Raw genomic sequence first — 14,095 nt, forward strand, 5'->3', positions numbered from 1 at the left:
ATTGTCACAATAATCAGGATGAAAATTTAGATGAAAAAACTGTGAGTGCGCAGGCGAGCTGGTGGATGTTGATCATGATGTAGATTTAGATGACGTGTTACCGTCATCATACCGGAGCTAGTCCGCCGACCGCATCACATCTCCTACGCTCGTGTCCACCTCAAAAGAAAAAAAAAACAGTTTTGCGTATTCTTCATGCGCCGTGCGATGTAGTTTTTACAATATTTGGTTATCGGAGGAACAAGCGACGCTTTTGGCGTTTGAAACGTGCGCGTCTTGACAAGGTAACATATATCTGATCAAAAATGCTCCTGCATATATCTGAATTGTCGACACAAAGGGGGAAATCAGTCATGCTCCGCGAGGTGTCGGTCTTTTTTTACTACGCTACTTGAGGTGAAGACGAGTATAGTCCCCGTTAAATAACGTCACCATCATACCGACAAAATTAAGAAATAAAAAAAAAAACTCCTTTTTTACGGTATTATGTATCGGGGCTTGTTAAAGTCACGGTTTCGTCCTTTTTGTTATTTTCCCAACTTTTTGTTAAATATTGATACCACATGTTGTAGCAAAACACAAAACACCAATACCAACCCCAGGAATAAAGAAACAAATTTGTGTGTTTAAAGTCATTTAACAAATTTCGTTATCTACGTTTAACATCGGCATTGCATAGAAACATAATTCGAATATACACAGTGCACACCGAGTGGCACATACTTTATCAATTATTAAATAAAATCATAAAAAAGAAACAGCAAAATAGCATGATTCTTATTAACGCCTCGCAGCCGGTTTGATACGAAAACTGGGGCACTCGGACGTATTTTCAGAATACTTTCAAGAACAACATTCAAGTAATGCCTTGAAAAAAAACAAAAACGGGGAATTATGAATGCGCTCAATGAGGTATATGCTCCATGGTAGCAGCACTTAGGCCATTTTGATGTTTAAAATTACTGTTGCCAGTTAAGCGGAACTTTATTTGAAATTGAGGAAAGCAGCCTTCTGTCCTCCACAAATGTTAATGGAGTCCGAGATAGATCGAAACAACATTGCCCGAGGTTCCCGGATACCTCACAAAGTCCTTAACACTAATAGAACGGCGCCCACGAGAAAATCGAGGAATGGAGTTCCGAAACTAGAAGCGTAGCTAATTTCATGACTACCGTATCGTGTTACCAAAATTGCGTTTAATGCTTTACCTTTTTAAAGATATATTGTTAGTCGTTTTGGGTTGCAGTTACGTCGATTCGCAATAGAGAAAAGTAAGTACACACACACAGAAAATGAAGTCTTCTCCGTACTCCAAAAAACTTCTTTTTACTTTGTTTTACCTTTTTACAATTACACACAGGTAATCGACTAAGCGGAACCGTTCGCTTCGTGCGTGTCTAGTCGTTCATATTCAGGCAGTGTCTCTGAGGGCAGCCCGTCTTGTCGAACATATCACACAAGCGGGTGTTGGGGTGTTGGCACCGTGCCCTCATACGCGCTATACTTCGTTTCACCGCAGCTTGGCAAAGGTAGAACGCTACGGCCTCTTCGAGCCTATCAGAACGACGGAGGCTAAGCACGCGACAGCCCTTACCAAAGCAAAGAGCGAGAGCGCGTAACCCGTGCGGTTGGAAAAGATGGCAAGGAAGAACTCCCCTCTTGCAGGACCCTCTCTTGCTGGACCCTCAGACGTCGATTTTCTTCCCCTTGAAGATTAGCCCAGAAGCAGCTTTCGTCTCTCTCCCGTCCGTGGCTTCGACAGCACATCGCGCAACTCAAGAGACAGAGTAATGTCACGTGGCTCCCTCCGACACGCTGATTGGCGCACCTGGACCGCAGCCTTCGTCGTTTGCCAAGTTACGGTGAGGCAGAGTGGAGATACGTCTCTCACGGTCAGTCGGCCATCTTCTTAAGGACGAAGATTAAGGGGGGCAAAAAATAATATAGAGCAAAAAAGGAACGAGAGCGTTATGATGACGCTTTCGGGAGAAAAGCAAAGCGCAATCGAGACCGACGTAAGCATTCCTCTTATCGACCCTGTCGAATCCTACAGTTTGCCGTATCTCTCCTCTTCAGGTGTACAAAAAATAATCGCTCGCGATAAGCGTTCTGTGCCCTCTTCGTTCGCTGCTGGTATTGTAGTTGTATCCTGCATTTATTACAGGTTTAGTACACCTTTTCCCGCTCTTATCGCCTGATTCGTGGACTCGTGCTCGTGCGTTTGATATTCCGTAGAAGGGGATACTACGGCGTATGCTCGGGATATGTTCCAGAGACCAATATAGAGCGTTAGTAGCGCTCAGAACGCGATTATAGGGATGGTGTATTATATAGACTTACCCAGCGTGGAGTCCCAAAGCGAAATGCACCCGGTATACGATATTTTGCGAGAGGGCCATTGCACGTGCTCGCGACGCATGCGATTCGCACTCCAACGAGGGAAGATGGCAACTTGCAGATGACCGTTATAATTACGGTCTGGAAGAACATATCTAGTATTCCCAACTGGAAAGTGATCAACGCCATCCTCCAAGAAAAACAAATAATAAAAAGTGAAGGAGAGAAGCGAAGAGCTACACCCTACCCCTCTCTTGAAACGTTGTTTATTTAGATGGAAGGGTATACACTCCTGTTCTCTTGACTGGAGTCATCCGAAACTATCCAAGTGTGCAGCGAAAACTGACGTGACCGGGCGGGCGGAATGGAAAAGAGAGAAGAGGGGATTACTTGCAGGCGGTTGGTGTTGCGAATAGGGAACGCAGGACGAATTGGAACTTTCTGCGAGTACCTATCGGTGGACATAATCTGATTGAGAAAATATATGGAGTAAGAGAAACTGCTGCGACTGAAAGAACAAGTCCTTTAAGTTGTAGAAATAATGATTATATTATTTCCCATAAAACTTACCACGCTCCCTGATCAACTGTTCCACCGGTCTTCCCCATTGTATACAGGAAACACTGGCGTTAGTTTTTATTTAGCCTCTTTTTTTTTATTGTCTTTTTGTTGCTTTAAAGCATATTTTTTCCAGTCTCGTACCCTGTGTTACGTACGCTTTGAAAAGGCAAAGGGCTGTCGTCTTTCGCCAGTCACATAACTTGTAGGATATTATCGGCGGATGCAGAATTTTCGAGATGGCTGCCAAAATAATTTGAGCTTTTAGAAAAAAAAGAAAAAAAGATCGATGTATGCATTCTGCAGCCTACACACGGAAACGTTAATTGCAGTATTTTCGTTTTGGATGTTGTACTGCGGGTTCTTTGTTCACAAATGCGGCAAGGGTGCTGCGTGCACTGCGTTCAATCACGATTCAGTCGCAAAGCGTATACGAAGACAACCGCTTCCACACCGTCCGGCGATGGATTTCATATCTTCGATCGATACCATGCAGAATACATAATTTTTCTGTCATATTGTTCCGCCCGGAAACAATGGGAGGTGCGAGAATATGCAGTTATCCTAATCGAACCAGGAGGTACCCGTCATCCAGAGGCAAACCGGCAAAATAGTTATCGTTAGACTAAAACATGACGGGAAACTGGTGCCTACAAATACTGAACTAAGCTCCAAAAAACAGTCGCGTCCCTGGTAGTTGTAACGGGAAACGTAAATGAAAGACGCTCAGAGTTATAACTCTCCGTCATTATTTTTTTTTTATTTTTACAAGCGGAGTGGTCGATATACAATTCAAACTTACGCTTGCCTACGTTTTATTTTTATATTTTTTGTTACCTTGCTAGAGAACGTCTTTACAGCCTGTTTTCCTCTTTACTGCCTCGTTAATCAAAATCATGAAACACTGCATCGCGTGAGCAACTTTTGCTGTTCGTGGAAACCGTTATACTTCTTTGCAAACGTGGCGCCCAGCCTGCCTAAATTCGCGGAGTTTCTTCGCGGATTTAGGCACGGAGTTTCTCCACACCACAAACATGATGACAGACATATCTGCGGGCAAGCCTCAAGGACAGGGGCGGAGGGGGTGGGGGGGGGGGGGGGGGGGGGGGGGTCCGGATGTCCTGGCCCCCCTTTTGATTTCTGCATGTGTAAAATTTAGGGTGTAAAACGAAGGAGAGGGGGAGGGGTTCCTAAACATATGGTACGCTGATCAACACCTGACCCCCCCTCAGGAAATTCCTGCATCCGCCCCTGCTCAGGGATACTCGAAGCACGTTTGCCTCATCCGTGTGTATGCTTCGACCATGTCCGCAGCAGTGTTGCGGAATGGCCACCCCCATTCCATTCCAATTCCATTCCGGGGAATTAGAGTTTTCGATAATTCCATTCCTTTCAACTTTTAGGAACGGGGACACTGGGCCCATTCCCACTCCTGGAATGGCTGAATCGTTCCATTCAATTCCTCTAATTCCTAAACGTTAAAAGTGTCACTTGACAGCTGCATTACGTTGCAGGGTTGGGCAGAAATATTCAAAAATGTATTTGGATATACAAATACTGGGATAGATGAAAACAGTTGCTAAGATACTGATTCTCAAGTCTCAAATATATCTGTAAAAATGTATCGCGATACATATCGGAAATACATTTTAAAAAGAGGCAAAAAGTTTTTGGAAAACAAATACAAGAATACATTTTAGGGAGGGCAGAAATGTAAATCTGATAATGCAATACATTTTTCAAATTTCTTTGAGACGCCAACTGAGGTGAGGCTTTAAGTTTGAAGAGGAGGTTTATTTTTTTTCATGTTCAAGGTGTTGCCTTGAACATGAAATGTTCAAGGCAACACCTTGAACATTTCATGTTTCATTGTTGATGAACAATGAAACATTTCATGTTTCATTGTTCCTTGAACATTTCATGTTCAAGGTGTTGCCTTGAACATGAAACTTTACCCACGCTGCTGTATGAAAGGACAATATGTACTTTCGTCGTAGGTGACCTCGTTAAAGACCATGCAGGCAGTTGCATTTGAAATTTTCGAGAAAACTAAAGCACATGTCTTATCTTTTGTTACGGTTGAAAAATCGATACGGTAGCATCCCTGTTGTGACGGTCCTTTTTGCCGACTCTCCGCCTCCAACGCATGAATGGCAGTCTTCAAGTTTCGCCTAGCATCATTCAAGCAGAGACCTCGTGGATTGCGACCTGAGATGGCCAGCACAGGTGCGAGGTCTCCGAGAAACAGCGCACTCCAGACAAGTTGCAGGTGTATGAAGTTTGGGTGCGCACAGCGAGGCCACCTCTGGCCTCCTTCCTGGGTATCGGATCACCAGAGCAGCGGGTCACGTTCACGTCGGCTGATGACGTACCCTTGATCCGTGCAATATTACAGGTGCGGACGCATTCGGATATGTGCTGAACTTCACTGGTGAAAGGTGCCACCGCCCCTCCCCCCCCCCCCCCCCCCCCCCCTTTCCCCTCTGTTCTTTGCTTTGTCGCTTGTTTTTTGTATTGCATTTTTTTGCGTATAAGTCTGTTAGGGCCTTACGTGGGTTCGCAGATTCCCGCTCATTTTATTTCTGAACATTCGACTCCCTGACTGGCTCGGTGTAGCGGAACACTAAAAAAAAGAAAATACAAAGAACTTGGCCCCATTCCATTCCCATTCCATTCCGGGCCAAAGGCATCTAATTCCATTCCCATTCCATTCCCCTCATCGTTACCGCCATTCCATTCCCATTCCATTCCGGGGTCACGAAAATGCGGAATGATTCCGGAATCATTCCAACTCCGGAGTGGCAACTCCGCAACACTGGTCCGCAGACATATTTTGACAGTGTGAGAAAATCGATATACAATGAAGATTCACGTCTCAAGCAATGTCTCGCAGACTTTTTTTTTTTTTTTGTGGAATGTATGAGAAGCGTGGCGGCAGATACCGCCACACTGCTCATACTTTGTTTACATTTTTTTTTCTTCTGAGATGAAAGGATTTTTAGCCGGCTTGGAGAAGGAAGAAACCGAAGACAATAAACAAGAAAACAACGAAATGTAAAAAAATAAAAAAATAAAAAGATTATGTTCTTTCGACCGCAGCCGATACAGGCAATACATCCCATGACACGTTTATGTTCGGTTTCGCTTCGCTGCATTCCTACATGACGTCCCATTCAAAATACCTATCCACCAAACGCCCACCGCGAATTTCGCTTCGCTGCTGTTTTGCGCTACCTGAAACTGAGACATTAGAAATGTCTTTAAACTATTTCCGCTCAATTTAGGCTAGGCATATTTTTCTTTCCCTTGCGTTTAGTTGTTTAAGTCGAAGGTCAAGCGTTACTTCTTGCCGCGAGCCGAAACTTGCTCATTCCTAATCACAAACGTGTTTTGCAATTACAAAAAAAAAAAAAAAAAAAAAGAATATATTTAAGGTTGGTTACGACTCGCGTTCAATCGAACCATTGTGCACAGATTTCGTAATGGCGTTTCACATATCATAGATCGTATTTACTACTCGAGTGGGAACTCAACCGCCCCACAGATTTATGGGAACAAATTCTTCACTTTAACAAATTACCCTTGAATTAGGTCGACGTCATTGTGAATGCCGTGTCGTGCGTCCGAACGAGGTCGTAAGCTACATATGCTTTTTCTTTTGCTTTCCTGTTTTCCTAGTTCTGTAGCAAGATTGAGGCTTACGGAACCATTGTGGCGCCTCTTTACTGCGTCCGGAGGGTCCGAGTAAATGGATTGTACGAGACAAGCTGATTATTTTCGTCTTGTTTATGTGCATAGGATAGTTACTGGGCTGTGGAATGCCTTCTGAGCATGTGCTGTGGCTCTGTTGTATCAAAGCCGCGATAAACGCTGGAAGGGCTTCAGAAACGTAAGGCATGGCTTATTATTTTCATGTTTCTCGCTTCGTTGGATGGATGAATGGATGTCGGATGTTAATTGCTATACCCTTTGTAACGGGCGGTTGCCTGCGCCACCTAAGTCTAAAATTGCTGCTTCGACGTTCTTATCACATAATCCCCCAATCTCATTGGCTACCAGACGATAATAAGATGGCTGCTGCTCGCCAAGTCATGCGCTTCTTCAACTATAAAAACCTAAAACAAAAAACAAAACAAAAAAAACACTGAAGAAATAGTTGGAAGGCAAACCGATAATCATCCGGAAGACGTTTAAAAGCAAGTTCAGGAATTTAAGAGGGCACTTTTTTTAACTTTTTTTATTCTTAAGTCGAGCACTTGAAAGAAAAGACTCCCCGAAGTCCAATTTTTGTTTTGTTCTTCATTTTTGATTTAGAGGGTTTTGTTTAGGCTAGCAAAACATTTCTTCGGGAAGAACAGCACAAATGGTGCTGTTTTATGCCACTCTTGTTATTGTGTGAACGTTTTCGTGTTAATCCGGAGTTTGGAGTTTCGAGGTAAAAGTACTGCAGCTGGGCTCTTATCATTCGGTTTCTGTAATAAACGTGCATGCTCAGACAATTGGCTCCGTTTACATGTTTGACGGTTTCACCGAACAATAAAAAAAAAAAAAATTGAATGCTGAAGGGGATATGGATAAAAAGCGAACTCGAAGCAACCTTTTATATTAGACCGCACTGCATGTACAAGCAGCCAAGCTGGACATTTCTACACTTTGTGGTCAGAAAAGAGTCATATATGACCCAAAAAATCGTTTTCCGACCATGAGCAAATTTTCTTTTGAAGTTTAATGGTGTCTTTAAAGAGCGGCTGCATTTTTTTTTTGTTTGTTACGTAATATGCATAATCGGGTACCCACATAATAAACATGCGTTAAGAAAACACACACGAAAAAAGGCATTCACAGCGCTGCTTTGTGGCGGCTATATAATCGCACGAACCTCAAAAGGACCCTCATGGAAGCATCTTGCTGGCAAATGTCACAACTAGAAACTTAAATCGTTGTCCAATCCTTTTTTTTTTTTTTTTTTTGGGGGGGGGGGGGGGGGGGGAGAGAATGTGCTTGCAAAGCTTTCTTTTTTTTTTTTTGACGTTCACACCGCAATGTACTGGGTCTAGACCTTCCTCCCAACAAACAATTAGGCTCTTCCTTGAAAGAGTCTCAATTCGTTTGTTTGGCGTCATAGCAAATCTCGAATTACAAATGCACAGTGCGAGTTTGCAAGTGACGCTAGCATCAACGCGTTGCAATACTGGCCAATGAAAAAAACCTCAAGGTCATCTTTGCGATCGGCTTGCCATTTTTGGCGAAATACAAAAATAATTAGTCATCGTTGTTTAGTTTTTTTTTTCCTCCGAGCTAAAGTACAAACTGGGTCAATGACTGAAGCTATCTCATATTCACTTGCGTGGCCCGCAGTAAGTTCTGTCTAATCAGTTGCTTTCCCTCTTTCCGTAGTATAAATGGAACAGCGCTCCTCAAAGTAGCGTACTAGGCACTAATATGGCAGTGCGTATTACCGCTCCCAAAGTACATCGCTAAATAATTATTTTGTTTGCAGGGGGAAATATAATCATAAGAGCAGGAAAATAACTACTGCATTCTGCAAGACTGTGAGACTAACGTTGATAATTATTTTTGACAAAAAGACTTCCACCGAAAGTCCTCACCGCTGCGGACCCCCGGAAGCAACCTTTGACTGGGTGAGCCAAATTTTCACCAGTTTTGACCAAAACCACTAGAACGCGGGGAAAAGTAGCTATACCCAGCGAAGCCTACTTCACCGGCGCGCCGGCGGCGCTCTTCGCCGTCGAGTGGGCGTCCGGGGGTCCCTCCCCCACCCCCCGGGCTACCCAAGCATGGAGCCGACTGGACAGGCAATCGGAAATCAAGAGACTGATGGAAACACCATGCCCGAACTCGAGGATATGGACGAGGTGCAGGGCGAAGTCCATACCAATAATACCCCCGGTAATGACGAGCAGCAGTCAGCAGAAGAGACAAACTTTCCGCCCTGGATCAAGATACTTAGCCGGAAACAACAAAGACTTCAAAACCAGGCCTACCGGAAGACTCTAGAAGAATCTAGACGGAACGACGAGCAACCACCCCCCGGCAAGATGCCAACGGGCGCAAAAACCCGCCAGACGTCGAAACCGCAGAAGCGACAGCTCCCACCGCTACCGATTGAGGATTACAAAGTGGTCGTCCGCCCCTTGGATGGTCTGAACCTCGGAGCTTGGGGCCCCGATCAAGTCTACCGAGCCATCAAGTTGGCGGCGAAGCTCACTCCTCTCGAGACTGCGGAAATCAAGACGAGGCTCCGTAAGGACCAGAACTTGGCCGTTGTGAGCACTCCAAGTGTCGACACGTTGGAGCGGCTTTGCAATATCTCCTCCATCGCACTCGGAGAAAAGCAGTTCCGAGTAAAACCTTACGCCGCCATGCCGGACGACTCCTGTAAGGGGGTCATCTCGGGCCTCACATCTCGGCCCTCGTCCGAGTGGCTCACTGAAGAACTCAACGCACGGAACACCAACTACATAGTCCTGAACGCTCGAATGATGGGTAGTACGACCTCAGCCATCATCACTTTTCACGGACTCAGGGTTCCCCGCCTAGTGTATATCGATGGCGGCGAATTTGAGTGCAGGGTCTACAGACCCAAAAAACAAGTCTGCACTAAGTGCCTAGGACTAGGACACCGAGAGGACGTGTGCCCTCAGCCTGAGAAGCAACGGTGCCCGAAGTGTGGAACTGAAGGCAGTGCCATGGATTCGCACGAATGCGAAGCGAAGTGCGTGAATTGTTGCGGGGCTCACCCGGCTACGGACCCTCGATGCCCCGCAAGGCAGCGAGCTCCGTACAACAAGTCACGCGTTCAGAAGTACCTGCAGCAACAACAACATGGCCGCCATCAGCAGGGAAGTCAACGGCCCCAGCACGTGGCTTCACCGCTTCAACCCGGGCAAGCGACCCAGGCTGTACTCCCCGAGGAGCAGTGGCCACGACTACCAACGAGGAGATGGGCGAACCAAAACCCGTACGCTCTGCTGGCCTCTGAAACACTCGACAGCAGCCCAACGTCGACGGGCCCTCAAGGTTCAGACACCCGCTCCGGATCCAAGCGGACCCGAAGCAGATCCAAGGCGAGATCTCGCTCCCGCAGCCGAGCCCGATCCCGGTCGAGGCGGAGGATGCAGCAACAACGGTCGGCGCAGGAAGCTGAAACCCGAAAATCAAGGAGCCCCGGTCCAGAGCCCCCGAAGGTGAGCTGGACAGGGCAGCAGCCTCCCACTCCCTCCCAATTCCCCGCATGCCCCCCTTCTCCCGCTCCTAGATCCAGCGTTAGGACACAACACCACACACACAAACAAAACACTCAGCACACGTTCATTGAAAGCAATCCCTGTGCCACCGACACTTCCTTCCTGGATACCTTGAGGCGTGAACTCAGGGAGGAAATGCAGAGCTATCGAGATGAACTCCGCATGATTAGGGAGGAGATGCAGAGATCTAGGGAGGAGCTTAAAAAATCTAGACTTGAGCCACTCGGTCTCAGCGAAGAACTTAAACGCGAAGTAGCCAAACAGATCGCCGAGGCCAGACTTGGTATTAGCAAGGAACTGGATCACATGACCACTACACTCAAAGGGGACATGCAGACTGGCATGGATAACGCCCGTAGACAAATCCTTAAGGAAAATAGAGCCCAACTCCCTGAGCTGGTTCGAGACATTCTCTCCGCGATGCCTCGACACAGGCTCGGGGTAAAGAGCTTCAAGGCAGCGGGACACCGCTCGTCCGGAACAGGGTCTCCCCCAGTTACACACTTAAGCTTATCCCAGAACCATCCCCAGAACTTTACTCAGGAACAACACAATGGAACGGGACAGTAACAGGGTCAGAGCGGCGGACCACCTGGTCCTCCGCAAACGCCCACCCAGTAACATACGCGTTTGGCAGTGGAACTGCAGGGGCTATCGGCGCAAGCGCGGGGCGCTCACGCAGTTCCTCGCCACACTCGACGAAAAACCTGAAGTTATCGCGATGCAGGAAACCGCGTGTACACCGGCACTCTCGGGATACGTGACTTGTGCTTCAAAACCGGAACACGAGGGCGTACCTCCGAGGGTAGCCACTCTCGTAGCCAAACATCTACCGTTCGTTCCACATCAGTTAGAAAGGGTCACTGGCATACCATATGTCTTTCTCGAGTTGCTCCCGCAGAAAAACGGACAGAGCAGTCTTTTCGTCCTTAATTTGTACAGTTCACCGAGGGCGAGAAAAGACACCTTTGACGCGATTTTTAGAGACGCTATCGCCTTAACCAAACCGAGCGAGAATACGCTTCTCATAGTAGGGGATCTGAACGCGGCCCACCCGGCATGGGGATATTATCAAGAGTCGGTGAAGGGACGAAAACTAGCCACGGCCATAGACAGAAATCAGCTTACGCTCCTCAACGAGCCGGACCAGCCCACGAGGGTAGGAAACAGCGCGAGCCGCGACACGTGCCCGGACCTCTCCCTCGCCAGAGCGAGAGGCCCGTGCACGTGGACCAACCTCCAGGAGAGTCTGGGCAGCGATCATTTTATCATTCAAATTCAAGTTCCAGTGCAGGCTCATCGTAGACACAAGAAGGCCCTGCGGTTGGTCAACTGGGACTCGTTCCGCCAGCTCAGGGCTCAGACAAACGCCGAAGAGATAGATGAAAACGTACCATTGGCACAATGGGTAAGAAAACTCCACGCCGACATTCACAGAGTAACCAAGACAGTTCAGACGACGGACAAGCCGCCCGTCGTTGACCCGCATCTTCTCCATCTATGGGAAGCCCGTCGTGGCCTAACTAAAAGATGGAGAAGACAGAAACATAATCGGAAACTAAAAATTCGCATAGCCAAAATTACCCAAGAAGCCGAGCGTTATGCAGAGGAGCTCACCCAATCTAATTGGCATAAACTATGGGACAAACTACAAGGTACCCTAGGAACCAGGCAGACCTGGAGTCTGCTCAAGAGTCTGCTTGACCCCACAAAGAGTAGGACCGAAACCAACAAGGCTATAATAAAACTTGTTCATCAAACGGCACACAACGGGGAGAACGCCTTGTGGGAGTTCCTAAAGGAACGTTACATCGCATCCGGCCCCAAACCAAACTACCGCCCATATCCCCATGAAGAAGCAGACCATCCGCTGGATCAGGAGATATCTGAATACGAAGTTAGGGGAATACTCACTGGCCTAACCCGCAATAGCGCTCCCGGAGAGGACGGAGTCACGTACAGGATTCTCAGGAATCTGGACGATGCCTCCGTTTCGGCCCTCACATCATACTTTAACAGGGTATGGAGTACCGGTGTCCTCCCACCGGAATGGAAACACGCCGAGATCACCTTCATCCCGAAACCTGGGAAGGCTCTCACGCTAGAAAACCTTCGTCCCATTTCACTAACATCGTGTATAGGTAAGCTTCTGGAACACATAGTTCTCAGACGCCTTCAATCCCATCTCGAAGCTAACGGATTTCTTGGGGACACAATGTTCGGGTTTCGACAAAATCTGTCAGCACAGGACGTCCTCCTACAGCTCAAAGAGGACATCCTAGACTTTCCTGGAAGAACGCAGACGAGAGCGGTACTCGCACTGGACCTTAGAGGAGCTTTTGACAACGTGTCTCACGACGCCATTCTCGAGGGCTTGACCAGAGCACACTGCGGCAAAAAAACTTACGACTATGTCCGTGCGTTTCTGACGGACAGGACCGCTACTCTAGGGCTGGGAGATCTTCGCTCCCAGCCCATCAAGCTCTCGGGGAGGGGAACGCCACAGGGTTCCGTCCTTTCGCCGACTCTTTTTAATATAGCCATTTCAAGTCTCCCGACCCTGCTGGGGGCCATCCCTAACGTCAGGCATGCTCTGTATGCAGACGACATCACCATCTGGACAAGCAAGGGTTCGGATGGTGAGATACAGGATGGACTTCAGGAGGCGGTCGAAATCACTCAGAAGGTTGCAGAAGCAGCAGGACTAACTTGCGCCGCCGACAAGTCTGAGCTTCTACTCATTAGAAGCAAACCTTGCACTAAAGCAGATGAAATTTATTTAAATCTAAATGGAGAGAAGATACCCACAGTCGACAGACTCAGGGTACTCGGCCTACATATTCAGTCCAACGGCAAGGCATCCTTCACCGTGCAAATGCTTCGCAGGCAATGCCAGCAGATTGCCCACCTCATACGAAGGGTGGGCAATGGACGTGGCGGGCTTAAAGAAGCCGACACCGTGAGAATTGTCCAGGCTCTTCTAGTAAGTAGAGTTATCTACCATTGTCCTTTCCATAACTTTAAACGCAGAGAGATAGACACTCTCAATACGATCCTCCGAACTGCTATAAAAACGGCGGTTGGATTGCCTCAGCATACATCCACGCAGCGCCTTCTTCGACTTGGTATTCACAATACTATAGAAGAACTGATTGAGGCTCAGGCTGTTGGACAGCGTACAAGACTCAGCTACACACAGCCTGGAAGAAATCTCTTAGCCAGGCTGGGCTACAAACCACTTAATAAAGAACAGGGCTGCATACAGCTAAAATCTGTCCCACCGAGCATTGCGGCTAAAATACGAGTTTTGCCCCTACCAAAGAACATGCATCCCACTCTTAATGCAGGTAGACGCCTCGCGCGTACCCGCTACCTAAGGCTCAAATATCAAAACGACCCAGACGTCTGTTACACTGACGCTGGGGAGTACACTTCCCCACGTGAGGCAAAGTGCATAGTCGTCTGCGACTCGCTTGGACGAGGTGAAGCGATAGCGTCTCTCGCCGCTCCCACATCGATCGCGGAGGCCGAAGAAGCGGCAATAGCATTAGCCGTAGCACAGATTTCGCGTAAAACTGAAAACACAGACAAGACCTATACCATAATCACTGATTCACAGCCAGCGTGCAGGGCGTTCGCGCGATGCATCGTCTCACAACGAAGTGGACACATTCTAAACACAGTTAATCAAAGCACACTACCCGCAATCCAGATAGTCTGGACTCCTGGACATACCTCCCTTTCTGGCAACGAGAGTGCGGATGCACTCGCCCGAGAAATAACCGGCCGGGCGTTGCATGGGGAAGGGGAGGCACCGGAGAATCACAACATGACCACATCGAACTTACGCACAGAGCCAACACCGCTTCACACGTACAATCAAATCACGGCATTTTACAGATCACAGCGTAGAACACTACCCCCTCCGCACA

At 47.6% G+C, this 14,095-nt stretch overlaps 1 protein-coding gene across 1 annotated transcript; it reads left to right on the plus strand.

The window, feature by feature from the left end:
• Positions 1–8,744: 8,744 nt before the first annotated feature.
• LOC120849945 lies at positions 8,745–13,879 on the plus strand. Its single transcript, XM_042294241.1, has 5 exons — positions 8,745–9,936; positions 10,004–10,103; positions 10,175–10,597; positions 10,695–13,787; positions 13,876–13,879. Exons 1-5 carry the CDS (start codon positions 8,745–8,747, stop codon positions 13,877–13,879), a joined length of 4,812 nt encoding a protein of 1,603 aa, XP_042150175.1.
• The last annotated feature ends 216 nt before the right edge of the window (positions 13,880–14,095 follow it).

This window comes from Ixodes scapularis, unplaced genomic scaffold (genome assembly GCF_016920785.2).
Source record: "Ixodes scapularis isolate PalLabHiFi unplaced genomic scaffold, ASM1692078v2 PGA_scaffold5__190_contigs__length_132052651, whole genome shotgun sequence".
In the NCBI taxonomy this organism is placed as follows: domain Eukaryota; kingdom Metazoa; phylum Arthropoda; class Arachnida; order Ixodida; family Ixodidae; genus Ixodes; species Ixodes scapularis.

Bases quoted from the DNA above. Each gene is read 5' to 3' on its own strand.
- LOC120849945 (XM_042294241.1), top strand. From the start codon at position 8,745: ATGCCCGAACTCGAGGATATGGACGAGGTGCAGGGCGAAGTCCATACC. The intron at 9,937-10,003 runs GTTCAGACACCC...TCGCTCCCGCAG, and splicing joins AACGTCGACGGGCCCTCAAG to CCGAGCCCGATCCCGGTCGA. The intron at 10,598-10,694 runs GCTCGGGGTAAA...AACCATCCCCAG, and splicing joins TCCGCGATGCCTCGACACAG to AACTTTACTCAGGAACAACA.